A 26,095-nucleotide genomic window follows, 5' to 3' on the forward strand; every position below is an offset into this window, starting at 1 on the left:
AAATTTTACTCCATGTGTAAAGGTAAAGTAGGTGATTTTTTTTTTAACCTTCGTGTCTCATGGTAGGCAACAGGATGTTATTTTCGAATTTGCTGACCGTTTCACGGAAGTCATCATCAAGGAGACACTGAGGAACACGTGTCATCAGCAGTTTCGTTCAGACCAAACCACCGCATGATACCTTGTTGCCTCCGTTTTCCTGGGAAATCAACATATTCCCAACCTAAACCTTCTCTCTCTTCTCTTGGGCTGTGTCTTAAAGCTGGCCTGTTGCCCTTAGTAACGAAGGATTTTAGAATTCAATTTATTTTTATGGCCTTTTCTGAACCCCGGAGCGCTGGCTGCAGCACGAGGTCACCACCCCTCTCGACTCCCCAGGGCTCAGCGCCCAGGGCCAGGTGGCCGGGGTTCCCGCTTCCGGAGAGCGGTTTGGACTCACCTGCAATGTTCGCTGGAGCCCTGCCTCAGCAGAGGGGAGCGGACCCCATGAGCCTTCCCATCCTGGAAATTCAGCTTTCTCTTCGTGCTGGAAGGTGGGTGGCTGAACGTGTGGGCCCGTCTTCGAAACTGCGGGGAGTCGGAATCCTCTTCAGGGAACGTCTGCCAAGCGGCGGACAGTGGGGAAGCTGGCGGGGTCCCGGGCGGAGAGTCTCCGGGCGAGTAGTCCTGCAACGCAAGAAGCCAGGCGTCTGCCTCCCTACATGGAGCATGGCAGACACGGGGCTCCGAAGTGACAGGGGGCCTCTTCTTCCTCCTGAGTCACGACAAACTGTTGTTTTGTTTAGTTTTACTCAATCCATGCTGAGGGCTAATCAGTATCACCACCACCCACTTCTGCCGATAAGCAGCTGTAAGACAGCATCCGTGAAGACAGGCCCGAAAGTGAAAGGCTTGATAAGAAAAGGTATCCTTTCCCCCAACCCCTTTGTGGTGCAATGCTATACAGCTACTGTACTTTTCTCTCTGTTGCCAAAAAAGAGGAAAAGAGATTCTGACCAAAAGAGGGTGGAGTCTGTATTTACCTACCGACTGCTTTCCATGACTTATCAGTGGCATGTTTCCTGTACTGTCAAAACAATATCACACTGCTTAAGTGTCCCAGGCTCGTGGCAAAAGGCTTCAGGAAAATAAAATAAAGCCTGTTAAGTATCTCCCCTCGCTGGGGATGTTTCTATCCAACTACGGGTTCCCTGAGGTAAGAAAATCTTAAAAAGACATGAAAAACAGGAAATGAATGAAAAGGGAGCTATGCCGGAATGCCTCTCATATTGCAGGGGGAGACATCATAAATCTTTCAATTTAGACAAGAATGCTGTTTATACTTTCCAGAATAGTCTCCGCCGTAGAAATGTGTAGTCTGATGAACATGGGTTGGGGCTAATGGACTCATAACTGGACTTAAGTCCTCCATTCTACCAACAGAAACTATAGGAAAAATATTTTAATATTTTTCCATTTGAAAAAAAAAAAAAGTAGGTTGCCTTTGCCTTAGGTGACATGTTACAGGAAACAGGAAACCAAACCAACTGAGAATCATCTGTGAAATGAAGAAGAGCTGAATAGTGCAGTTAAAAGGGTTAAACATGGGGGGTGGAGAGCAACATGAAAACAGAACAAAAGATGAAAAGATCACTGTGCAAGTGCAGTCATCATATGGCTCCTTTTTCTATGGCTTTGGATCAACAGTTGCTCACAGACAGTCCCCTAAACCCCTATTATCTCCAAAGAGAAAAAAGCCCCATAGTGCAGCTAGCCAGCCAGGAATGTTTTCCGTCCCACCAAGAGAAAGCTTCAGTTGGATCAAGAGCAACATGCTACTATCCAGAATCCTCTTTCAAATAATAAAGGCTCAAATATTTATTTTTTTAGTCATAAGGGCTCATAACAAAAATTACTAGGCATGCATATTATCATGTTAGTGTTGGGTTTTGCCCAGTTGCAATGGTAGTGAAACAGGGAGCTCCGCTTAGATACCTTCTCTGAAGCAAGACTGTTGGACCGTTCAAAGCTGTCCATACTTCCAAGCCGGCCTCTCATTCTGCTAGCTCCCTGAGTGAAGACAACAAAATTAAAGCATTCATACAGTTTGCATTTTTACTTTTTGTTTGTTGCTTGGTTGGTTGGTCTTTTTAGGGCTGCACCAAAGGCATATGGAAGTTCCCAGAGAAGGAGCTGAATCGGAGCTGCAGCTGCTGGCCTACACCACAGGCCCGGTAACGCTGGATCTGATCTGAGCCACGTCGGCAACCTACACCACAGCTCATGGCAATGCCAGATCCTTTAACTCACTGAGCAGAGCCAGGGATCGAACCCGAGTCCCTATGGATACTAGTTGGGTTTGTTACCTCTGAGCCACAATGGGAACTCTTGCATTTTTACTTTAAATACTAAAGGCAGCTGCCCCTTTATGTCGGCATTACACGGGAACTTCTGGGGTTCATTCAAATTTGTTGGCAGTATTAACAGCCATCCCCAGCATGGCAAAGAGAACGATTCACACTCTATTTCCATTATTTCTAAATCAGCCATTAGATAACCAGATATTCAGACCACACTTATTGAAGTGACTTTGGTCACAAGGTTAAACATTATTCACCCATAAGACCTGGCCCATGAACTTGGTGCTGCAGACAGATAAACACCAACATGGAAGGTACAGCACAACAAATCTTAACAGTTCTAAAGAAAATGGTTTAATACCCACAATTTCCCTACAACCTAGGTCACAGTTTATATTACAGGATTACAATAAACACAGGTTAAAAAAAGAAAACCGCAACCAAAAATGTACAGATTTAGCTTCATTCATTATTCCATAATGCAAAATGAGTCCAATAACGCCTTTCTCCCCAGAAGACTAGATAAAAGTCAGCTTCAATAATGGTGAGTTGGTTCTTGTTTTTCGGTTCACACAGTCCTTTGATACGGATTTGGTAGACGATCAAAAAAGGAACCAGAGACCATCTCATCTCTACCCTTCACTTCATACATGAAGAAACTGAAGCCAAGTATTGAAGGAAAGAAGACGGAGAGGATCTTACAAAACAAAATACCAACTGAGAAGTTCCACATAATTCTAAAACACATGGGCACGTTGTAAAGAGAAGAAGTAGACATACATCAAGTCAGTGTGACAGCGACTCTACACAACGAAAAAAATGCAAAATATTTTTACAGCATTTCACAGTTTTCAAGTGTGTCTCCAAACATTCTTGGGTTTCATTTGGAAGGGGTTTAAGTGTTTAATTTTTAATCAAAGTAATGCCGACACAAAGTTTCCAAAGTCATATGGCGCTACCAAGCGTATAACGATAGGTGGCCATCACCGGCCACCTCTCTCACACATCCCATTCCCCAAAAGCAAACACTTGAAATTATTTCTCTCAGTGCTTTTGTTGGAAGCTCCCTTGTGGCCCAGTGGGTTAAGGATCCAGTGTTGCTGCAGCTGCAGTGCAGGTCACAACTGCCTCGAGGGTTGGATCCTTAGCCTCGAAGGGGAGATGCCATGGGTGTAGCCAAAAATAAAATTTTTCTTCTTTAATGCTTTTGTTACTCTTTTTACATTACCATTAATCTTTCCATTTTAGGCACTATCTATTCACCTTCTACTCTGGAAGAAGAGACTTTATGATTCTCACTTCATCACCCATCCCTCTACACACTTCTCTCTTCCCCTCTTCTCTCAGGAGAATTCTATCACAAGTTTCAGCTAAACCAATACTTCATGCTTAGATTTTTATGACCTTATAAATACTGTTTACGGAGTTTCCATTGTAGCTCAGTGGTAATGAATCCAACTAGTATCCATGAGGATCAGGGTTCAATCCTTGGCCTCACTCAGTGGGTTAAGGATCTGGCATTGCCGTGAGCCGTGGTGTAGGTCACAGACCAGCAGCTGTAGCTCCAATCTGACCCCGATCCTGGGAACTTCCATATGCTGTAGGTGTGGCCCTAAAAAGCAAAATAAATAAATATATACATAAATACTGTTTACATCTGAGTTATACATTTTGCTATTAATATAACTCATACCTTACAGAGTTTGTTTTCCCCAGAGTTAACAATTGCCTCAGTAATAACTAATTTATCACCACTAATTTATTTATTATTCATTTATTGCCAGCAGATTTCCATATGGTCAAACATCCCCTAATCCTTAATTACATTTTTTTCTTTTTCTTCGGGCTACATTTTGGAGACCTCTGTCTCCCTGTCCCAATCTGGTCTGGTGGTAATTTAGGCTTCCGGAATAGATGTTTCCAGTATTTTCCTTCAATGCTATAATTTTTTTTTCTTTTTAGGGCCACACTCATGGCATATGGAGGTTCCCAGGCTATGGGATGAATCGGAACTGTTGCTGCTGGCCTACACTACAGCCACAGCAACGCCAGATCTGAGCCATGTCTGCAACCTACACCACAGCTCTTGGTAATGCCAGATCCCTAACCCACTGATCGAGGCCAGGGATCGAACCCACATCCTCATGGATCCTGGTCGGAGTTCATTACCACTGAGCCACAACAGGAAGTCCCCTTCAATGCTATTCTAGGTTGGAATTTCTGTTTCCTTGAGCTCATTGTCTTCCTCTTTTTTTAGTTTACTTCCTCATTTTGATGGAATGTATACTCCAGGTGCTTTCCGAGAAAGGGAAACTGGGAAGTAAAATTTTTTTTTAATTTACATGTCTATAAATGTCACTGTCCTATGTTTGTGTTTTAATAATGGTTGGGCTGAATATACCGTTCTGCTTGGAAATGTCCCTTCAGAATATGTTAGCATTGCTCAAGTGTCTTGGTACAGAAGTCTAGTTTCACTAGGATTCTTGAGCTGTATGTGTCACCTGCTATTTCTCTCTGGAGCAGAATCTGAGCTGACCTTTGGGCGTTCTGAAATTTCACAACCAAATGCCTTGGCATTGCTTTATTCAGTCCTTCTAGTGTGCATTTTCTGAGTCCATTGAATCTTGAAACATATCCTTTAGCTCTGAGAAATTTCTTAAATGATTTCTTTGAAAATTTCTGCCTGCATCTTCTTTCTAGAACTCTTACCACCTGGCTTTTGGGTCTCCAGACTGATCCTTTAGCTTTTTACCTAATTCTCCAATTTCCCATGACTTTATTTTGCTTTACTTTCTGGACGATTTTTTTCAAACTCTGCTTTCCTAGCCTTCTACTGAATTTTTCATTTGAGGTCCACAATCAGAAAATTTTAAGAGTTCTTTCCCATTTTCAATTGACTCTTTTTTTTTTTTTTTAAGAAATATGTTTAATCTTAAAACTTGTACTACTTTGTCAAATAGTAACATTTCACACCTATTTCTTTTATTTGTTTTTTGTTTTTGTTTTTTTGTCTTTTTAGGGCCGCACCTGCGGCATATGGAGGTTCCCAGGCCAGGGGTCAAATCGGAGCTGCAGCCACCGGCCTACACCACAGCTGCAGCAACACGGGATCCGAGCCGTGCCTGCAATCTACACCACAGCCCATGACAACACCAGATCCTTAACACACTGAGAAAGGTCGGGGATCGAACCTGCAACCTCATGGTTCCTAGTTGGATTCATTTCCGCTGAGCCAGAGGGAACTCCTCAATTGACTCTTTTATATTTATGATATCCTATCTTGTTTCATAGAAGCAATATTTATTCTAATATGTGTATATTAATTATAGTTTTCTATCCCTGGTGGCTCCCAAAATAACTACATCAATCATAAAAGAGAGCTGCTTCTAACATTACTGAATACTTAGCATATGCCATGTACTATGTTAAGTATTTTACCATGTTTTACCTAATTTAATCTCCACAACAATTCTAATGAAGTAAGCATAGTTATTCAGAGTGCCTGTACAGAGAAGTACGTTGCCAATGTTTACACAGTTAAAGGGCAGAACGGCAATTTGAATTCAGGGAGCACAACTTTAAAGTGAAGCTCTTGAACTATTACTCAATACTACTTCCTGAAGACACAGAGCTTTGTGAAAATACCATTACAAAAACAACAATTAGCCTACATTGGTTAAGAGTTATTTTGCAAATGTCCTAGAACTTGATGTAGGTTCTATCAGTTCTTTAGTTCTATTCAGTAACATGAAATACTTCCAAAAATAAACTATTCATGTGGCTGATAAATTACTGGGTTCATATGTGTGGTCAAGAAAAACAGGCCATGTTGCTTTCTACTTTTTTTGCTGCTACTGAACAACCAACCTGCCTGGTTATCTCAAACAGGTTATTCATAGAGAATGCAGTCAGGTGGGTAACAAATCATTTCCATTATTTGAAAAACAAGGGAGTCCTGTACTGGTGCAGTGGAAACGAATCCGACTAGTATCTGTGAGGATGCAGGTTCAATCCCTGGCCTCGCTCAGTGGGTTGGGGATCCAGCATTGCCATGAGCTGTGGTGTACGTCACAGATGCGGCTTGGATCCCGCACTGCTGTGGCTGTGGTATAGGCTGGAGGCTGTAGCTCTGTTTCAACCCCTAGCCTGGGAACTTTGATATGCCACAGGTGCAGCCCTAAAAAAAAAAAGAAAGAAAAAGAAAAATAACTTAAATCACACATTTTATCATAGGAGTGTTTTTTTTTCATTTCTGAGAATGCATATGTTCAACAAGCCCAGAAGATACATATATAACATATACACAGAATATATTTACATTGACGACAACAAAACACCCAGCAAAAATGAATTACCCCGGGGGTTATGGGGAATGTTGAATAGTCATTCTCACTCCTTCCTACTTCTTAGTTGTTATCATCATTATTATTATTATTGGCTCTGACTGCAGCATGAGGAAGTTCACAGGCCAGGGAGAGAACCCACACCAAAGCAGTGACCAGAGCCACAGCAGTAATAATGCCAGATCCTCAGCTGCTAAGCCATCGGGGAACTCCAGTTGTTATTATTTTGTAATTTGCAAGCAGGAAAGCAAGGACAAGTTCTGGCTCTGGATGCTGCCCAGGCCACATGGCGGCCTTGCCCTCTGTTCTGACCTGATCCATCCTAGGGCTGGATGGAATCCCATCCAGGGGCAGCTGGGGGAACAGAAGTTCCCGAGGGTTTCTCCTTGGGCTTCCCAGACTGCCCACTGATTCCCAGATTCAGACAGATGGGGAGGTCATCTGTGCCCAGAGTCTGCTTGGGCAAAAGAGAAGGAGACGGGAAGGGAGCCAACAGAAAGATGTGCTAAGAGGAAATAATTCATTCTTTCCCTCCAGATTCAATCACAATGGAAACAACGGCTCTCTCCCCTTCCATCAGTTCTTTGTCTCCTCTGCAGCTGCCTCCCTCACCAGCCCTGCTTCCGGGCTCCCAGGATGGCTCATCCATCTCTGCCTTCTGTCCCCAAGGTGCCCACAGACAGCAAGACCTCTCTCTGCTCTCTGTGCCATGAGCAGTCTCACCATAGGAAGTGTTTTATCCATGAGTTTTCCTTACACACAAAGAAAAATAAATGAACTTGAAAATGATACTCTACCCCCCCCATTAATTCATCAGCAAGTGAGGACAATGGCTCTCACTCTGAAGAAACCATGAAATGAGGACAGTTTTCCAATGACTCACACTTTCTATTAGTAAATATTTCTCTTTCAGGAATATATGCATATACTAGTAAACAGTCTTCTTTTGGAAAACATCAGTTTAAGCAGAGGCAACCGACAAACAATACAAGAGCCTGTCTTTGCATCTCTGAACACACAGCGTTTCAGTTTTAGCTGTTATAACGTGGTAATGTGGGTGTTGAGTCTTTTCCTTTGGACCCACTTTTGAATTATTATTGAGCTGAGCTCTAAAGCATCTTAAAAACATATCCTATTTCATAAACAACTATAGTTAGTTAAATAAAATATGCTGACATTTAAAAATAGCAGCAACTGGGAGCCAAACACCATGCCTGGAGTGTCAATTTTCTACCATCTCACTCAGAAAGAAAAATAAATAAATAAACAGACAAGTTTCAGAAGTCCACAAAACCCCTTTCCTATATAACCTTCGATACAACATGGGTACGTGCCAGCCTTCCCCACGAGTCCATGCTGCGGTGTATGGTGTAAGCGAGACCTTGTTAGGTCACATAATTGATGGCAGTTGGCAGCACACTGGGACACAAAAGCTACACTATCCACCTTGACCGAAACAGACTGGCTGTGCCCTTGCTGAAAAGTCATGACAGCCGTTCAAGGCTCTGCAAGCGGCACTTCAAAGTCTGCCGCGCACATACGGAGCAGCGAGCCAAGGTCCTCAGCGGGGATCAAGAGCGTAATGCTCTCAATACCCTTGTGGCATTTTGGAAGTGACAGAGGTTTCGGAGCTTCCCACTGCTCTGTGTCCCACTTCATGTCTATGGTGGGCTCTTTTCCTAACATTCTGACACTTCCTTTGCACCAGAATGTGACTGACACAGGTAGGAGGACACCCATTTCGCAGGTGAGGAAAGGTAAATAAGTTCATTTGTATCATTTTTTTTTTAGATTCTCCATATGCCTGGTATCATATGAAAAAAGGATACAAATGAACGCATTTACAAAACAGAAACAGTCTCCCAGACATAGACAACATAGGCAATTCCTTGTCCTGGGCACCCTGAAGGCTTTCTCCCCTCCACCCTGGCTCTGACACCCCGCACGGGGGCATCCCCACCCCCCACAGTCTGATGCCCTCATCACCACTCTGGTTTCCACTCACTGCACAGAACCATCTGCCCCAGCACCCATACAGCCTCTGTCTTCCTGCACTGAGCCACTGTGGCTGCCTGCCTCACAGACCCAAGATCAAGACACAAGCATCTTGTCCAATAGCTTTCGGAGTGAACTGTTCAGGAAGGAGAGGAAGAGAAATCACTTGGCTTATTTCTAAACAGAATATATAAATTCACTAAATGGAACACATACATTTCTATGAACTTATACTCACTATTTTAAGCCTTCCCTATCAGCTTTCTGAGAATGAGCTAAAGAGGGGTTTCTTTATAACTTTAAAATGTGGCAAACTGGACATTCCCATTGTGGCGCAGCAGAAATGAATCCGACTAGTATCCATGAGGATGTAGATTTGATCCCTGGCCTGCTCAGTGGGTTGGGGACCTGGCGTTGCCATGAGTTGTGGGGGTAGGTCACAGATGCAGCTCGGATCCTGCGTTGCTGTGGCTGTGCCATAGGTCAGCAGCTGTAGCTCTGATTCGACCCCTAGCCTGAGAACTCCCATATGCCACACATGCATCCATAAAAAGCAAAAAAAAAAAAAAAAGAAAGGAAAAAACAACACAAAATAAAATGTGGCAAAAGATAAAAAGGTCTCATAGGACTGGGCATCAATGTTCTATTTCTCCTTTTCTATACATATATCTCTGCTACTAAATCTCTACTGCTCAAAGACAGATATCAGAGGCACCAAAATAAAGCTAGAGCTGCAAATGAAACTAAATTTTCAGAGATTGTTTTAAATAAGGGCTAACTAAATTAATCTTAAGGTTTTTTTCCTAAGAAAATGTTCTGTGAGCCAGTTGAGAATGAAGCAAAGTAGTCAGAAAACACAGACAAGAGCCTCAGTTTGATCTTACCCTTGAGAAGATGTTTTCCAGGGAGCTAGTTAAAGATCTCTTAGCTTTATTTTTCAGGATGTCAAGTTTGAACCTTCCACTGCTCGTCGAATTTTCCGGGATTGTACTACTGGAAATAGTCTAGAGAAAGAAACACATCAATTTTCGTTTGGAAATACCCAAGGTTAAATGAAGCTTTAAAGACAGGCTTATGATAGGTCATTAAAAAGCACAGGAATTCTTCTCTAGCTCTGTTAGAAGTAAGAAGTTAGGATCCACAATGTGAACATAAAAATTATATGGAAAAAGGGTTCAATTATTAATATCGTAAGTAATAAAAAGACAGAAATAAGACCTTTCCTTTCTGCTAAGACATTCCTCCCGTGTTTAACAAAAATTAATCTTGAGATGTCAATGTTTATGGCTGTCATTCTGATTAACAACGATAACCATCCCTTTCCAAGTTGCCTGTATGTCCAAACTGGCAGGAAAAACAAGAAATAGGTTTCAAAGAACAAAGTATCTTCCAGTAAAGCCGGATTCTTCTAATGCCTTTGTTGTAATTCCATTTTCATGTGTGAGTGGGTCATTTCTCTTTTCAACAAATATTCACCGATAGTACTAGACTGCATGAGAATCTACAGTGTATCCACTCTATTTGGTTCTCTAAACATTTTATTTCATATAGAGATAAGAAGCCACTATGTACATATGTATATTCCCTGGTTCGTTCTTTCGTTCGTTCTTTCTTTCTTTCTTCCTTCCTTCCTTCCTTCCTTCCTTCCTTCCTTTCTTTCTTTCTTTCTTTCTTTCTTTCTTTTTCTTCCTTTCTTTCTTTTTTTCCCCGTCTTTTTAGAGCCACACCTGTGCCATATGGAAGTTCCCAGGCCAGGGGTTGAATCTGAGCTGCAGCTGCCAGTGTATGCCACAGCCACAACAACAAGGATCTGAGCCACATATGTGACCTTCACCACAACTCGCGGCAACACTGGATCCTTACCCCACTGATCAAGGCCAAGGATTGAACCCGCATCTTCCTGAATACTAGTTGGGTTCATTAACTGCTGAGCTACAACAGGAACTCCTTCCCCGGTTCTTAGTGCCAGAAAACTTCCGAGAGAGAAGCCTTCTCCTTTGCTTGGGGAGGGAATATAGGACACAAAGCCACACCCAAGTATCAAATATGGAACCAGGAGTGGTGGGTCTCATTGGTCAAGAAGAAAAGGGTACTTTGATGGAGTGTATGAAAAAAAACAAACCAAAAATAGGTCAAGGCGAAACCTTCTCACCGATGGGCCTTCCCCAATGTGAATGTGTGTCCTCTGCTTGGCTTCACAGAGCTGCCTCAGATGTAAAATGACAAGTTCATTCTCCTCCTGGTCATTGATGGGCTTCATTTTCTGTTGAACAGACAAACCAAAAGCACATTATGGCAATACGGCTTCTGTTTTATTCTTTTTTTTGAATTTTTTAATTAAAGTGTAGTTGTTTTATAATGTTGTGCCAATGTCTGCTGTATAGCAAAGTGACCCAGTCATTCCTGTGTGTGTGTGTGTGTGTGTGTGTGTATACACACATTCCCTTTCTTATATTATTTTCCATCATGTTCTATCCCAAGAGAGTGTACCATACAGCAGGACCTCACTGCTTCTCCATTCCAATAGTTTGCATCTACTAACCCCAAACTCCCAGTCCATCCCACTCCCTCCTCCAAAATTACAGGCTAATATCTTTAATGAATATTGTTTTATCCTATTCTCAGTTAGTTGAATCGGTCTCACAGAGGAACATACATAAAACTAAGTGTTCCATGTCTAGCTGCTCTTGGAAGCACAAGTAACAGTGGCATTCTAGTAACTACCACATGGTACAATAGGATATGCAGCTTGAACTTCAGATGGAGAAAGGAAGAAAATGAACTCACAAAAACAGGGCCCAATTCTCATTCCTTAGGTCTTGTTTCTGAAGCCTAGAAAGAATGTTACCTGGACTCGTTCAAAGATGTCAGCTTGCTCATTATCAGTCAATGATGAGAGGTGCCTCTGTATTACCAGCTTGGCTCTTGGTGGGTAGAGACCTAAAAGAAGGGAAGGGGATTGTTGGTAAACAGATTCTGGCCCCACAGGTATATAAGTAATGCATTGGAGCTTGTCCCTTCACCAGCAGGTTAAATCTCTAGGAGATGCACTCCTGCCTACAACAAGCCTTGGAATACTGCAATGAAATGATGAAAATAAAAGACAAAATCCTGTCTCTCACCAAAATCAGTGACGTGATGGCCTTGTCAGTGACCCTGTGAGTGACCCTGAATTCAGATTCATTAACAAAAAATGTCTAAATGATACCAAAGCAACAGCATAACCAGAGACAATGGAATATACTAACAAATTTAGCCACCCTAGAAGCTCACAGGGGTTTAGCGGAAATCTCTAAACTTAAAGCTTGACATTTAAAAAAGAGTAACAGTATTAAAGAGCAGAACTAAAGCTTAGACAGGAAGCTCTCCCCCTTATGCAGGTCTTGGCAATAAAACGCCAAGGTCAGCATTAGTATTTAGGGATATTTTTTAGGGCTATTATTTTACCAAGAAACTGTTTACCTTTTGACATCGTATTATTTATATATCACACTTCTACACATAACTTATATTAAGTCCTAGGCCAAAATTTTTTTCATAAAAACATTTTTTGTTTCTACACATTTTTTAAAAAAGGGAATAATGTAATTCCGATTTACAATGATTCACCCAGCCATCCGTTTTTAAGGAACAAATCTCCTTTGCACAGTTAGGGGCAAGTTATGGAACTGCTACTCATGGTATTGTATTTTGATTAAAAAGAGGATATCTAGGCGTTCCCATGGTGGCTCAGCAGTAAGGAACCCAACTAGTATCCATGGGGACATGGGATTGATCTCTAGCCTCATTCAGTGGGTTAAGGACCCGGCATTGCCATGAGCTTTGGTGTAGGTCACAGATACTGCTCAGATCCCACATTGCTGTGGCTGTGCTGTAGGCTGGCAGCTGCAGTTCCAATTCAGCCCCTAGCCTGGGAACTTGCATATGCCACAGGTGCAGCCCTAAAAACACAACCAGTAAATACGCACATACATATATGCATACACACATACATAAAAAGAGGCTATCTAGTTATATATAATATTTAACGAACCTCATAGGTAGACTTCTCTTTAAAATCCCTGGAAGAGTCACCTCAAAATATGCATTGTTTTAAAAGAACCAGAATTCATTGCACAGTGGTTCGAATGCATACAGTGCCTGTTCTAAACCACCATGCAGTATATAATGGGAATCAGAAAGAAGAAAAGCTTCTAAAAAGTCCTCTGCTCTACCTTTCTTTGTGAAATGGACACCAAAATACTGTGAAAATCTCTGTCATCCCATACAGAAACAGTGGGCACTAAACTTCATTTTGACAGTGTGAGGCCAAGCGTTACCCCAGCTTATCATTTGCTGGCTAAGTCTCATTAAGAGTCTCTTTAGGCAATGTATTAAGACACTGATTCGCAGGATTGTTTTTGTTTTGTTTCATGTGGTTTATTATTCCATTATGTTATTTGCCCGCGTAGGAGGATAAAAGACCTACAAGAAGAGAGGTAAAGAGGGTACTTATTTGAAATAGGTAACTAAATCCACAGCCCAGGAAGTTTCTTGAGACCTTTATTTTGGGAGCAGCATTGCAAACAGATGGAGTTTATTTTCAAATTATGCCTGCCCCCTACACTGCCATGAATTTGTTCTGACTTCTTCTAATTCCCCCAATTTGGAATCACTAATTAGCGAATTAACGCATCCTGAGCGCTAAGTATATTATGTATCCCTCAGGGATGTTACTGTAGGAAAACAAGATTGAGGATAATTGCTCCGCCTCTATGATGCTCAACATCACTTTGGTTTCACCCTCTGAGGACTGGTCCTCGAGAGATGGTCCCCTTAGGCACCGCCTCCTGGATTCACTCTGGTCCACCGACCCAGCGGGCACGGTTCCTTCCCATCGAAATGGAGAGGCTCCTTTGACATGAGCAGAGATATCAGGGCTCGCATCAGCACTCTCATCTACTCCCTTTCCTTTTTTTCTTTTAACTCCAGTAAAAACAGAGCTCCTTATTAATGCACCCAAATGTATGGACAGGATTCTATAATTCTGAGTAAGTGATATGAAATCCTACTATCTAGGTACATCTAAATATCTTTCTCATTTTCTACTATTAATTTGTTTTGAGTCTAAATGTGGTCCTTTCTCCAGCTTTACACTTTCGTACCTACGCATAACACAAGTTGAGAAGTCACACTGTTATCTGACGTAGATGGCAACAACGCCTGGGGAAACACACGGATGCTAAGGCTTCTAGACATCTTGGCCCTGCACATCGCAGATGTCTGATACACTTTCAGAGAGAAGCATCAGGTTGCTTTGGAAACAGACTGAACAAGTTCAGAGCCTGGTTCTGCCCTTCCCAGGCAATGAGGATGTGGCCGTTCTTACCCACTCTGTGTCTCAGTGCTTCAGGGTTCTCACGAGTAATGTGAGGATTCAAAACGGTCCCTATTTGGCGGGATTTCTACATGGAAAACACAATAGTGCCCAGAGACAGTAAGCCATATGAGAGTATCTGCTTTATTGTTATTCCTTTCATTCTCTCAGAGCACTGCCCTATCTTTTGCTCACTTTGCACGATGTCAAAGGCAGGGGTAAGAAATCCAATCAGAAGGTGTCATCCAACGCCTCAGGAAAAGCAGCCTTTGTGAATCCTTTCCAATCCACAAGAATCTTTCCTTTGCTCCCTTCAGATAGATGCATACTTTGAAGCTAGGGAAGCTTAAGTTGCAAAGTCCTTTGCAGTCTTGGGAGGGGTCCCACTCATTCTGGATGTATAATTTGTTTTTTAGGGTTTTTTACGGCTGCACCTGCAGCATACGGTAATTCTCAGGCTAGGGGTCGAATCAGAGCTGCAGCTGAGGCCTACACCATGGCCACAGCAACACTGGATCCAAGCCACACCTATGACCTACAACACAGCTTGTGGCAATGCCAGATCCTTAACCGACTGATCAGGGCTAGAGATTGAACCCAAATCCTCTGAGACAACTTCAGGTCTTTAACCCTTGAGCCACAATGGGAACTCCTAGATGTATAACTTGTATTCTCTTTCTTTACAAAGGTCCCTAAAAGCATAAACACTTCAGATGCCACAAAACTGAGTTCCAGCCTTATATACACATAAACAGAGTACTTATTATCTACTAAAGCTCTGCTGCAGGGTATGCCCAGCTTCTGACGGGCTGCCTACTTTTTTTTTTTTTTTAGGCTATTGTTATTTGTTTCTTCTTTTTTTTTATTACTCAAATCAATTTATCACATCTGTAGTTGTATAATGATCATAACAATCTGATTTCACAGGATTTTCATCCCACAGCCCAAGCACATCCCCCCACCCCCCAAACTGTCTCCTCCGGAGACCCTAAGTTTTTCAATGTCTGTGAGTCAGCATCTTTTCTGCAAAGAAGTTCCGTCTGTCCTTTTTGCAGATTCCACATGTCAGTGAAAGCATTTGATGTTGGTGTCTTATTGTACGGCTGATTTCACTTAGCATGATAGTTTCTAGGTCCATCCATGTTGCTAAAAATGCTGGTATTTCGTTCTTTTTGATGGCTGCCTACTTTTATGAAAGTTTAAAACTTTTTTCCATAATTGAAAACATAGTTTAAAACGCACCTACAATGTAGTTTTAAAAGAGAAATAACAAAACAAAACAAAAAAATACAAAGTTGTCTTTTGATTCCAAAGTGTTTAGCTTTGTCTGCATAGACAGAACATGTGTACAGTGTGAAGTTGAAAACAAAATTCAAAAAGGAAAATGATACTCATCATTATTTTACCAACATCTAGAGCATATTTGCTTCCAGTTTTTTCTAATGTAATTTTTTATTTATATATAGATTTGATTTATATCTTATTACCCAAGTAATATAACTTCCATGTTTTTTTTTTCTTTTTAGGGCTGCATATGGAAGTTCCCAGGCTAGCGGTCAAATGGAAGTTGCTGGCCTACGCCACAGCCACAGTAACTAGGGATCTGAGCCATGTCTGTGACCTGTACCACAGCTCACAGCAACGCCACATCCTTTAATTCACTGAGGGAGGCCAGGGATCGAACCAGCATCCTCACGGATACTAGTCAGATTTGTTTCCACTGCACCTCAATGGGAATTCCCCTAAGTTCTACATTTTATATATTAAAAATACTTATATTTAAAATAACATATTAAAATATTAGAATTTGCCATTGATAGATGCTAAAATCAGTGGGTACAGTCATGAGGGCAAATTTAGGTAGATTCAAACTATCTTCCCTAAGACATGTGTTGGCTCCAAAGGGAATGGCAGTAATTTTACAGTGAAGGATTCCTGAGACCACCAGGACCAGGGGGTGAGGCCAGCAAGACTAGGAGTAAATCTTATCAGCATCACAAGCTCTTTGATAAGATGCACTGAGAAGGAGGCAGCCCCTTTTCTATAGAGCTTTTGTCTCAGAGGAATGACTTCAGTCCAAATGTGAGAGGCGGTCAGACAGGCTGAACTGATGGATGTACAGCAAAATAACCGAGTGATTCCTCATAGGAGATGTCAAGGTCATGAATGAAAAGGAAAGCTGGAGGAAGAGTGGCAGACTTCAGGGCACCACGGCGAGTCAACAACTATTTACAATACCTGATTCTAACTGGGATCCTGGACAAAAAAAAAAAAAAGACCTGGGTAAAAAATAAATACGTAAATAAATCAATTAAATTAAATCAAATGGAGCTGGCAAAGATCAAAAGAAGTATTTCGTTTGAATAATAATATTGTACCAATGCTAAAGTCCTGTTCTGATCATAGCGCTGGGCTATGTGAGATGTTAATGACAGGGAAAGTGTGGGGACGAATATTTGGAAACTCTCTGCAAGTTTTCTGTAAGTCTTTAGACCAAATTAAAAGGTTTTGGGGGTTTTTTTTGGGGGGGCACACCTGAGGCATATGGAAGTTCCTGAGTCAGGAACGAAATCTGTGCCTCAGCAGTGACCCAAACTGCCACAGACACAACACCACATCCTTAACCCGCTGTGCCACAGCAGGAACTTCTAAGAGTTTTTTTAAAAAGAAATAGAGGGTAGGAGTTCCCGTCGTGGCACAGTGGTTAACGAACTCGACTAGGAACCATGACGTTGCAGGTTCGATCCCTGGTCTTGCTCAGTGGGTTAAGAATCCGGCGTTGCCGTGACCTGTGGTGTGGGTCACAGATGCAGCTTGGATCCCGAGTTGCTGTGGCTCTGGTGTAGGCTGGAGGCTGCAGCTCCAATTAGACCCCTAGCCTGGGAACCTCCATATGCCACAGGAGTGGCCCTAGAAAAGGCAAAAAAAAAAGAAAAGAAAAGAAAAGAAATATGAGGTATTATTTTATGTATTTCTCTAGATTCGGCATCCAAGAGTAAGTACGACTCAGCAAATTATTCTTTTCACTCAATAATATAACTTTAAGACGTATCCAAGTTGATAGGTGAGATTCAGTCCCATTCATTGCTCCACTATATGAGCATAGTTCAATTGCTACTGATGGACATTTAGGTTGTTTCCAATTTTCTAATACTTACAAATAATACCCTTGAAAATGTCACCTTATGAATCTATACATGAGTTTCTCTTATCAAGACATGGAATTGCTGGTTGACAGCGTATATATTGTCCTGCAAATGGCTGTACCAATTCACACTCCCATCTACATCACATAAATGTAACAATCCCTACAATCTTAGCAACAGTTAATCGGGTGAGTATCTTACTGCTATTTTCATCTTCATGTCTCTGATATCTGATAGGATTGAGCATCTTCTCATTTTTATTATTGGACCTTTTTTTTTCAGAGGAGCGTTTTTTAATATGATTTGCATAATTTACTACTGGTGGTTTTATCCTTTTCTTATAGATAATAACCATCCTTAAAAATTCTGAACAGGAGCTCCCGTTGTGGCGCAGTGGTTAACGAATCCGACTAGGAACCATGAGGTTGCGGGTTCAATCCCTGCCCTTGCTCAGTGGGTTAATGATCGGCGTTGCCGTGAGCTGTGGTGTAGGTAACAGATGCGGCTCGGATCCTGTGTTGCTGTGGCTCTGGAGTAGGCTGGAAGCTACAGCTCTGATTCGACCCCTAGGCTGGGAACCTCCATATGCCGCAGGAGCGGCCCAAGAAACGGCAAAAAGACCAAAAAAATAAAAAAATTCTGAACATCAGGGAGTTGCGGTCATGGCTCAGAGGAAAAGAATCTGACTAGTATGCAGGTTCGATCCCTGGCCTCGCTCAGTGAGTTAAGGATTGGCATTGCCTCAAGCTATGGTGTAGGTCACCGTCGCGGCTTGGATCTCGAGTTGCTGTGGCTGTGGTGGAGGCCAGAAGCTGCAGCTTCAATTAGATCCCTAGCCTGGGAATCTCCATATGTTCATATGAACCTCACGTGAACCTCCATATGTTCATAAGAACCTCATATGAACCTCCATATGAGGGTGCAGCTCCAAAAAGACCAAAAAAAAAAAAATTCTGAACAGCAATCTGCCGTTTGTTGCTTATCATTTAACCTGAGAGTAAGCAGCTGTTGTTATGTAAAAATGTTAAGATTTTATGAAGTCAAATCTATCAATGCCTTCTTTTGATAGCTTCTGCATTTTTGTGTCTCAATGAAGGCTTTTGCGTTCAGGGACAAAATAACATTTTTATTTTCTTTTAATGATTTTAATATTTTGTTTGCCTACTCTTTAGACTTTGCTCTATCTAGAAAGTATTGTGAGTGGGATAAGTGGAAGGAATCTTCGCCTCTCTGCATAGCAAACTGATGGAACATCATTTCCTGAGTCATTCAGCTTTTCCTCCCCAGCTATAATATTCCCATTACTGGATTAGCAATGAGATCCTGCTGCGTAGCACTGGGAACTATGTCTAATCACTTTTGATGGAGCATAATAATGTGAGAAAACAGAATGTATATAGGTATGTGTAACTGGGTCACCATGCTGTGCAGTAGAAAAAAAACTGTATTGGAGAAATAGCAACTAAGAATAAAATAAATAAATAAACCCTATAATATTTCCATTACCATATACCAAAGAATATTTCATTTTTGTAAAGATTATATATATACATACGTTATGTTTGAAAATAAGGTGCATTCTGTAAAATCAGAATTATACATTTTAAAATTTAAATATTACATTTAAATAGTCCTTATTGGAGTTCCCGTTGTGGCGCAGCAGAAATGAATCCGATTAGGAACCATGAGGTTGCAGGTTTGATCCCTGGCCTCGCTCAGTAGGTTAAGGATCGGGCGTTGCCATGAGCTGTAGTGTAGGCCAGCAGCTAGAGCTCCGATTAGACCCCTAGCCTGGGAACCTCCATATGCCGTGGGTTCGGCCCTAAAAAGACAAAAAGACAAATAAATAAGTAAATAAATAAATAAATGGTCCTTGTTTACACAGTGGATATTCAGTAAATACGGCTATTCATCAGTTCTGCCACGTCCCTAGGATCCTCCTGCCTACTAAACAGATATCACAATTTGCATTTATAACAGCTAGTCCATTTTCTGCTTTGTTCTGGAGTTTGCAGTCTCCCCATCAACTGTAACACCTATCATACTAAACTGCATTTACATGCATGCACGCCTGTCTTCTGCTCTAGACTATAGGCTTCCTGAAAGCACAGTCCACGTCTCAATCATCTCTGCATCCCCAGTGCCGAGCACACTGCCCAGCGCATGCAAGATGCTTAACAGGTGCTTAGTAAATTGTGTGTCTCCTCTGGTGCAGTAGTTCTCAGCCTTTTTTGTTAGTAAGAGACAAGGAGAAGAAGCGAAGATGAGTCAAAATCACTTCTCCTTCACTCCCCTCCCCCTCGTCCAAACACACTTTTGAACCTGCTTTATGATATCACGGCTGTGTGATTTTTTTTTTTTTGTCTTTTTAAGGCCAGACCCAAGGCAAACGGAGGTTTCGAGCCAGTCTAATCAGAGCTGTAGCTGCCAGCTGACACCACAGCCACAGCCACAGCAACAGCAACACAAAAGATCCAAACCGTGTCTGCGAGCTACACCACAGCTCATGGCAACGCTGGATCCTTAACCCACTGAGTGAGGCCCAGGATTGAACATGCATCCTCATGGATGCTAGTCAGATTTGTTTCCGCTGAGCCACAATGAGAACTCTAATATTCTTTCTTCTTTTTTGCTTTTTAGGGCCACACCTTTGGCACATGGAAGTTCCCAGGCTAGGGGTCGAGCTGCAGCTAATGGCCACAGACACAGCCATGGCCACAGACACAGCCACGGCCACAGACACAGCCTGATACTGAAGCCACTGCAAGGCCAGGGATTGAACCTGCATCCTCATGGATACTAGTCAGAGTCATTACCACTGAGCCACAACGGGAATTCCCTCTGTGATTTTCAAATGTCCCTCAAAAACCATGCAAGTTTCACTCCTGTTCTAAACTTTTAGAAGAAAAAAAAGAAAAAAACAAAAAAAACACATTACCAAGTGCAAAGGGAAAAAAAGGAAAGACTTAAGTAAACAGTCCACATTCTGGGATGGTTTTGCCTTTCTTCATTCATACAACAAATATTTGGTCAGTTCTCACTGTGCAAGTAGCAGAGTCTTAAGAACTGTGGGAAATGCTCGTTCCTCCCTTGCATCTGCCTTCAGAAAAAAAAAGCAAAAAAAATTAAAGAGAGAGAGAGAAAGAGGAAAAACAGCCAAGCACCTAGGAGAGACTGACAGCACAAATCTGACTGGACATGAGAAATGATGCTGGGGCTTTTGCTGCACCTCGAAACAAAGAACCAGTCAACAACAGTAGCGGCTTTCTCACTTCCAAATGCCAAAGCAAACTCCTGTTTTGCCAAGGCCAACTGATACGGTACCTTCAATCCGTTCACAGAGCTTATGCAAAGAGTGCATAGGGCAGGCCTCACACAGCTTAATCTGGGTCTTGGCACTCTGCAGGGCAGCGGCCGTACTGAAAGCCTGTTTGAGAGTCAGCATCACCTCATCGACCTACAAGAAGAAACAAAATCCAGGTCTATAAACTTTTGCTTTCAGGGTAACACATTAAAAGCCCAACAGCGGAGTTCCCATTGTGGTGGAGTGGAAACGGATCTGACTAGGAACACTGACATTTCAGGTTCGATCCCCGGCCTCGCTCAGCCGGTTAAGGATCTGGTGTTGCTGTGAGCTGTGGTGTACGCTGCAGAAGCAGCTCAGATCCTGCGTTGCTGTGGCTGTGGTGCAGACCGGCAGCTGTAGCTCTGACTGGACGCCTAGTCTGGGAACCTCCATATGCCATGCGTGGGCCCTAAAAAGCAAAAAATAAAATAAAAAGCCCAACAGCAATGTGAGACTCTGTTCATGCTGACTAAATAATGAATAATGGAATTCTGATGACCACAGAGCTGGTAGAGAGAGAAAAGATGAAGTCTGGAAGTTAGACTTTCAATTAATATAAATAAAATTCAAAGCTGGCTGAAATAAGACCGTTTTCATGTGTATGACACAATGTACTGATCTGCTACTTCAATGGTATTTTTTTTTTTTTCCTTTTTAGGGCCGCACCTGCAGCATATGGAGGTACCCAGGCTAGGGGTCATTTATTTATGGCACTGAAGGGGTTAGTCATCTGCTTAGTTTGCACATTGGTTTATTATTTGTTATTTAATCATACTGTGTTGCAGGAGTTCCTGTTGTGGCTCAGTGGTAACAAACCCAACTAGTATCCATGAGGATGTGGGTTCAATCCCTGTGCCTCTTCAGTGGGTTGAGGATCTGGCATTGCCGTGAGCTGTGGTGTAAGCTGGCAGCTGCAGCTCTGATTCAACCTCTTGCTCCCAGGGAACTTCCATATGCTTTGCGTTCAGCCCTAAAAAGCAAAAAACAAACAAACAAACAAACAAAAAAACTGTGCTGTTAAAGGCCTCCAAATGGAAATAGTGAACTTTCATGGTTTTTTTTATCTATTTCTATATGAAATAAGAGGTCATTTTAATAGTGAGTGAAATGTGACTACCAATTTCTCCCAGTTGTAAATATTCTAAAAACCTTACTTGGCTTCTAAAAATTTTAATTTTTTCTTAAGTCTACTATTTTTTCCCAGATAGCCTATACATTCTATGATGGGATTAAGGCAACTAAAAGTTAAATTAGTGTACTATGAATAACTGTATTGTTTTAAGCCTAGATACAACAACAGCAATAACAAATTGTAAGTGGTGTTAAAAGATTAAAAGTAGGAGTTCCCGTCGTGGTGCAGTGGTTAACGAATCTCACCAAGAACCATGAGGTTGCAGATTCAATCCCTGGCCTTGCTCAGTGGGTTAAGGATCCTGCGTTGCCCTGAGCTGTGGTGTAGGTCGCAGACATGGCTTGGATCCCGAGTTGCTGTTGCTGTGGTGTAGGCTGGCGGTTACAGCTCCAATTAGACCCCTAGCCTGGGAACCTCCATATGCCGAGGGAGTGGCCCTAGAAAAGACAAAAAAAAAAGATTAAAAGTAAAAGAAGAGGCAAAGATAAATCAGTCATATGAAAACAAAAGAAAACACTCTCGGTGTGACCATCAGGCAAAATTAAATTTCCAGAGAAAAGTATGTGATGGAACCAAGAAAGACAATTTACAATACTAAGGTTAAAATCTGTCATGGAGATAATACTCATAAACATTTATATGCCAAACGTAGGTGTTTTGTAGCATTTTAGAATAAGAATGACAGAATGTGTAAGGACTTCAAAAGATTTTCTAGACTAGGAGTCTATCCCCTGGTGGCTCAGCAGGTTAAGGATCTGGCATTGTCACTGCTGTTGCTCAGGTCACCACTGTGGCATGGGCTTGATCCCTGGCCCCAGAACTCGCACGTTCTGTGAGCATGACAAAAAAAAAAAAAAAAAGGATTATCTAGCCTAATTCTCTGGAAAAATCTACACTCTTAACCCTATACAAATCCTGGGTCTTGGTACCCTGGATTTTGGGCCGGGGTGGGGGGGGTGTTTTGTTTTGATTAGTTTTTTGGTTATACTTTCCCTGGATATTATTGTCTGCTTCTATGGGTCTGTGGAGTTCTACTTTTTCTTTGTCTCTGAATAGTAGTCACTGTCATTTTTTTTTTTTTTTACACACCTTTTAAACCAATTTTGGAGAAAGCGGAAATGATATTTTTCAGAAATCGTTAGGGTTGCTTAAACAAGTTTAAGCCACCTGCCTTGGGCTATTTCACAAAACAAGGAAAGAAGAAAGGTCCCCTCCTGGGACCATCAGAACCCGATACTGTTTATCAATTCATAGCAATTGCTGTAGAGAAGTAACTGAAAATGCTAGTTGTGAATTCTTTGTACTCAGAGAGTCAACACAGCATGTGTGGTTTTACAATACTTTGTCTTTCCCAACTGCAAAGCCACATCAATCGCACACTGCTTAGACCTATAATATTTGACTGTTTCATTCTATATGTCAGCTGCTTGAACCATCCTCCTTTATACAGGAAATTTACATTTAATTTTTCCTCTAAGCTTGCAGTTCTAGTTCTCACCATCCAGTTAAGGTGCTTACTGATAAAATTCAAGTCAAACGGATTTCAAAGATTCTAGCCAGACCCGTTCTTAAGAAGAACGATTCTCAAACAGGGATTCTGGTCCAGCTTCCATGTAATAGGAAGACATTCTCAGCCAGCCTGGTCTGTTGCCTTAGTCACAGAGCTTCTTAAGGGGGAAAATGCAGCATGTTCCCTGACTTTCCACTGACTCCCTGTGTCGAAAACTCATTCCACATGCGTGAGGGTAAAACAAAAATACTAAAAACCACAAACAAAACAAAACTGGTGAAAGAGGTTGGACAGCAGAAGGTGTTACAGTTTTCCTTTCAGTGTAGGTTATCCAGTAATCAGAGATTAACCAGCACCTAGGAAATGATTGCCTGACATGAAGAATAACCCACTCACTCACTCAAAACACACCTAACAAACACCTGCTATGCTAGAAACTGAGGAAGACAACAACAATCAGAACAGTCTGAACCCTGTAGGATTCACAATCCAGTGGAGTAGCAAGTTATGTGAAAAATACATAAGAAAAAGAGAGTTCCCATCATGGCGCAGAGGACACGAATCTAACTAGTATCCATGAGGATGCGGGTTCGATCTCTGACCTCACTAAGTGGGTCAGGGACCCGGCATTGTCAAGAGCTGTGGTGTAGATCTCAGACTCGGTTCAGATCCCATGTGGCTGTGGCTGTGGCACAGGCCAGCAGCTGTAGCTCTGATTCGACCCCTGGCCTGGGAACTTCCAAATGCCATGGGTGTGGCCCTAAAAAGCAAAAAAAAAAAAAAAAAAAAGAAAGAAAAGGGATTTACAGGATCTCTTAGAAACCTATGAACAAGATGGAGCAAAAGCACTGACGACAAAGGAACTAAAGGAGTCAATTCCTGAAAAAGAGGGTGTCAGAATGCCTTCACTAAGATGTGATCTTTAGGCAGGATCCTAAAAAAACACAGCAAAAGAGAAGGGGAAGGGGGTTCAAGTCACAGCAAAGTGAAGCGTGGCCTGCTTCCCATCCAATGCAGCAGCCAGAAAGAGAATGAAAACAGATAAAGAGAAAGGAGTTCTCTGGTGGCTCAGTGGGTTAAGGACCTGCTGTGGTGCAGGTTAGGTCCCTGGCCTGGAACTTCTGCATGCCGTGGATGCAGCCAAAAAAAAAAAAGAAAAAGAAAAAAAAATAAGAGGTAATGGCCAAAAGAAAGAAAGAAATACAATCTCCTTGTATAGAAGCAGGGTAGCAGGGTGGACCCTTGAGGGGTATGGGGATATGGTTGCCTTCCCTATGTGATGGTATAAAAGGAGTGAGGCCAGTTTGGGATTAGCAGATGCAAACTATATGCAATATCCTTGATAAACCATAATGGAAAAGAAGATGAAAAAGAATATATATGTATAACTGAATCGCTTTGTTGTACAGCAGGAATTAACACAACGTTTTAAATCAACTGTGCTTCAATAAAACAAATTTTGTAAAAAACCTGCAGTACCTATGGAATCAAAAATTATAACCAGGAGATCCTGCCATGGCTCCGTGGAAACGAATCTGACTAGAATCCATGAGGACAAAGATTCAATCCCTGGCCTTGGTCAGTGGGTTAAGGATCTGGCGTTGCCATAAGCTGTGGTGTGGGTCACAGACACGGCTTGGATCCTGCATCGCTGTGGCTGGGTGTAGGCCAGCAGCTACAGCTCCAATTTGACCCCTAGCCTGGGAACTTCCATGTGCTGCCAGTGCGGCCCTAAAAAGCAAAAAAAATAGATAGATAGATAGATAGATAGATAGATAGATAGATAGATAGATATAGATATAGATATAGATATATAATAACCATACCTTGTAATAATAGAAAAATTAAACAATAAAAATAAAAAAATAAAAGCTGTAACCCCTGGCTCTGGCCTCCTCTGAGAGGCAGACCCCTCACTCCATGCAGCCAACAGTAACCTCAGAATGTCAGCTGCACTTCCGTGGGCCCCGCCACTCATTTAGATCCTTGATCTTATGTGTCCTGTGCTTGAACCAGTTGCTCCTCCAGTAGCAAGCCAAATAATGACACCATCCTACCTAGTTGTCACACCAGCCTCTGGAGTCTAGCCTGGAGAGAGCTTAGGTCACAGAACAGCACGTGTGAGGCCACAGTTGTCACGAAAGGGCGAGCTTTCCAGTGGACACCAGAGAAGACTAAGGAGGGCCCTTCTGCCATACTAGACAATCGAGATTTTTGTCCCTTAATAAGGAGGGAGAAATAAAACTATCACAGGATGTAGGAAGTGGATAGATGAGAGAGTAAACCAGTGGCAGGGAGACTAGTTAGGACACGAACGCAATAATGTCAGTAAAGAAGATGAATGCCCAGACTTGGGTACCAGGCAAAGAGGAAAAGGAGAGGAGACGGATACAGGAATATTTCTTTTTTTTTGTCTTTTTTTTGTTGTTGTTGTTGTTGTTGTTGCTATTTCTTGGGCCGCTCCCGCGGCATATGAAGGTTCCCAGGCTAGGGGTTGAATCGGAGCTGTAGCCACCGGCCTACGCCAGAGCCACAGCAACTCGGGATCCGCACCGCGTCTGCAACCTACACCACAGCTCACGGCAACGCCGGATCGTTAACCCACTGAGCAAGGGCAGGGACCGAACCTGCAACGTCATGGTTCCTAGTCGGATTCGTTAACCACTGCGCCACGACGGGAACTCCCAGGGATATTTCTATCTTTGAGTTTATCAGATTCAGTAAACAGGTGGATCTAGATGGTGCAAGAGAGCAAGCTATGGTTTCTAAATTGGGAAGTTAGGCAAATGCAGCAGCCAAAATAAAATACAGGATCTACAACAGGTTTGGGGAAGGCAGGAGAGCAAGAGATCCGGAAACAGAATCAGCCACAGACTGGAGGAGGGACAGAGAAAGGGCAAGCTGCATGGGGGATGGGTGAAGAGTGGG

The 26,095-nt window shown here is 42.3% G+C and overlaps 1 protein-coding gene and 1 long non-coding RNA gene across 5 annotated transcripts in view; one reads left to right on the plus strand and one right to left on the minus strand.

Moving 5' to 3' along the window:
* TBC1D4 (TBC1 domain family member 4) overlaps positions 1 to 26,095 on the minus strand; it is a 214,575-nt gene that overhangs the window by 47,508 nt on the left and 140,972 nt on the right. For all 4 annotated transcript variants that reach the window (XM_047755696.1, XM_047755694.1, XM_047755695.1 and 1 more), the window contains exons 5-10: positions 20,504 to 20,636; positions 11,526 to 11,617; positions 10,830 to 10,940; positions 9,562 to 9,681; positions 1,975 to 2,049; positions 440 to 666 (exon numbers count right to left, since the gene is read on the minus strand). In XM_047755696.1, coding sequence (XP_047611652.1) covers positions 440 to 666; positions 1,975 to 2,049; positions 9,562 to 9,681; positions 10,830 to 10,940; positions 11,526 to 11,617; positions 20,504 to 20,636 — 758 coding nt within the window. The remainder of the gene's footprint in view (positions 1 to 439; positions 667 to 1,974; positions 2,050 to 9,561; positions 9,682 to 10,829; positions 10,941 to 11,525; positions 11,618 to 20,503; positions 20,637 to 26,095) is intronic.
* On the plus strand, positions 443 to 3,541 carry LOC125113165 (uncharacterized). The gene is made up of 2 exons (XR_007131373.1): positions 443 to 533; positions 2,916 to 3,541. It is a non-coding gene; the product is annotated as an uncharacterized LOC125113165 (long non-coding RNA).

The sequence above is a fragment of the Phacochoerus africanus genome, chromosome 13, assembly GCF_016906955.1.
Source record: "Phacochoerus africanus isolate WHEZ1 chromosome 13, ROS_Pafr_v1, whole genome shotgun sequence".
Classification (NCBI taxonomy): domain Eukaryota; kingdom Metazoa; phylum Chordata; class Mammalia; order Artiodactyla; family Suidae; genus Phacochoerus; species Phacochoerus africanus.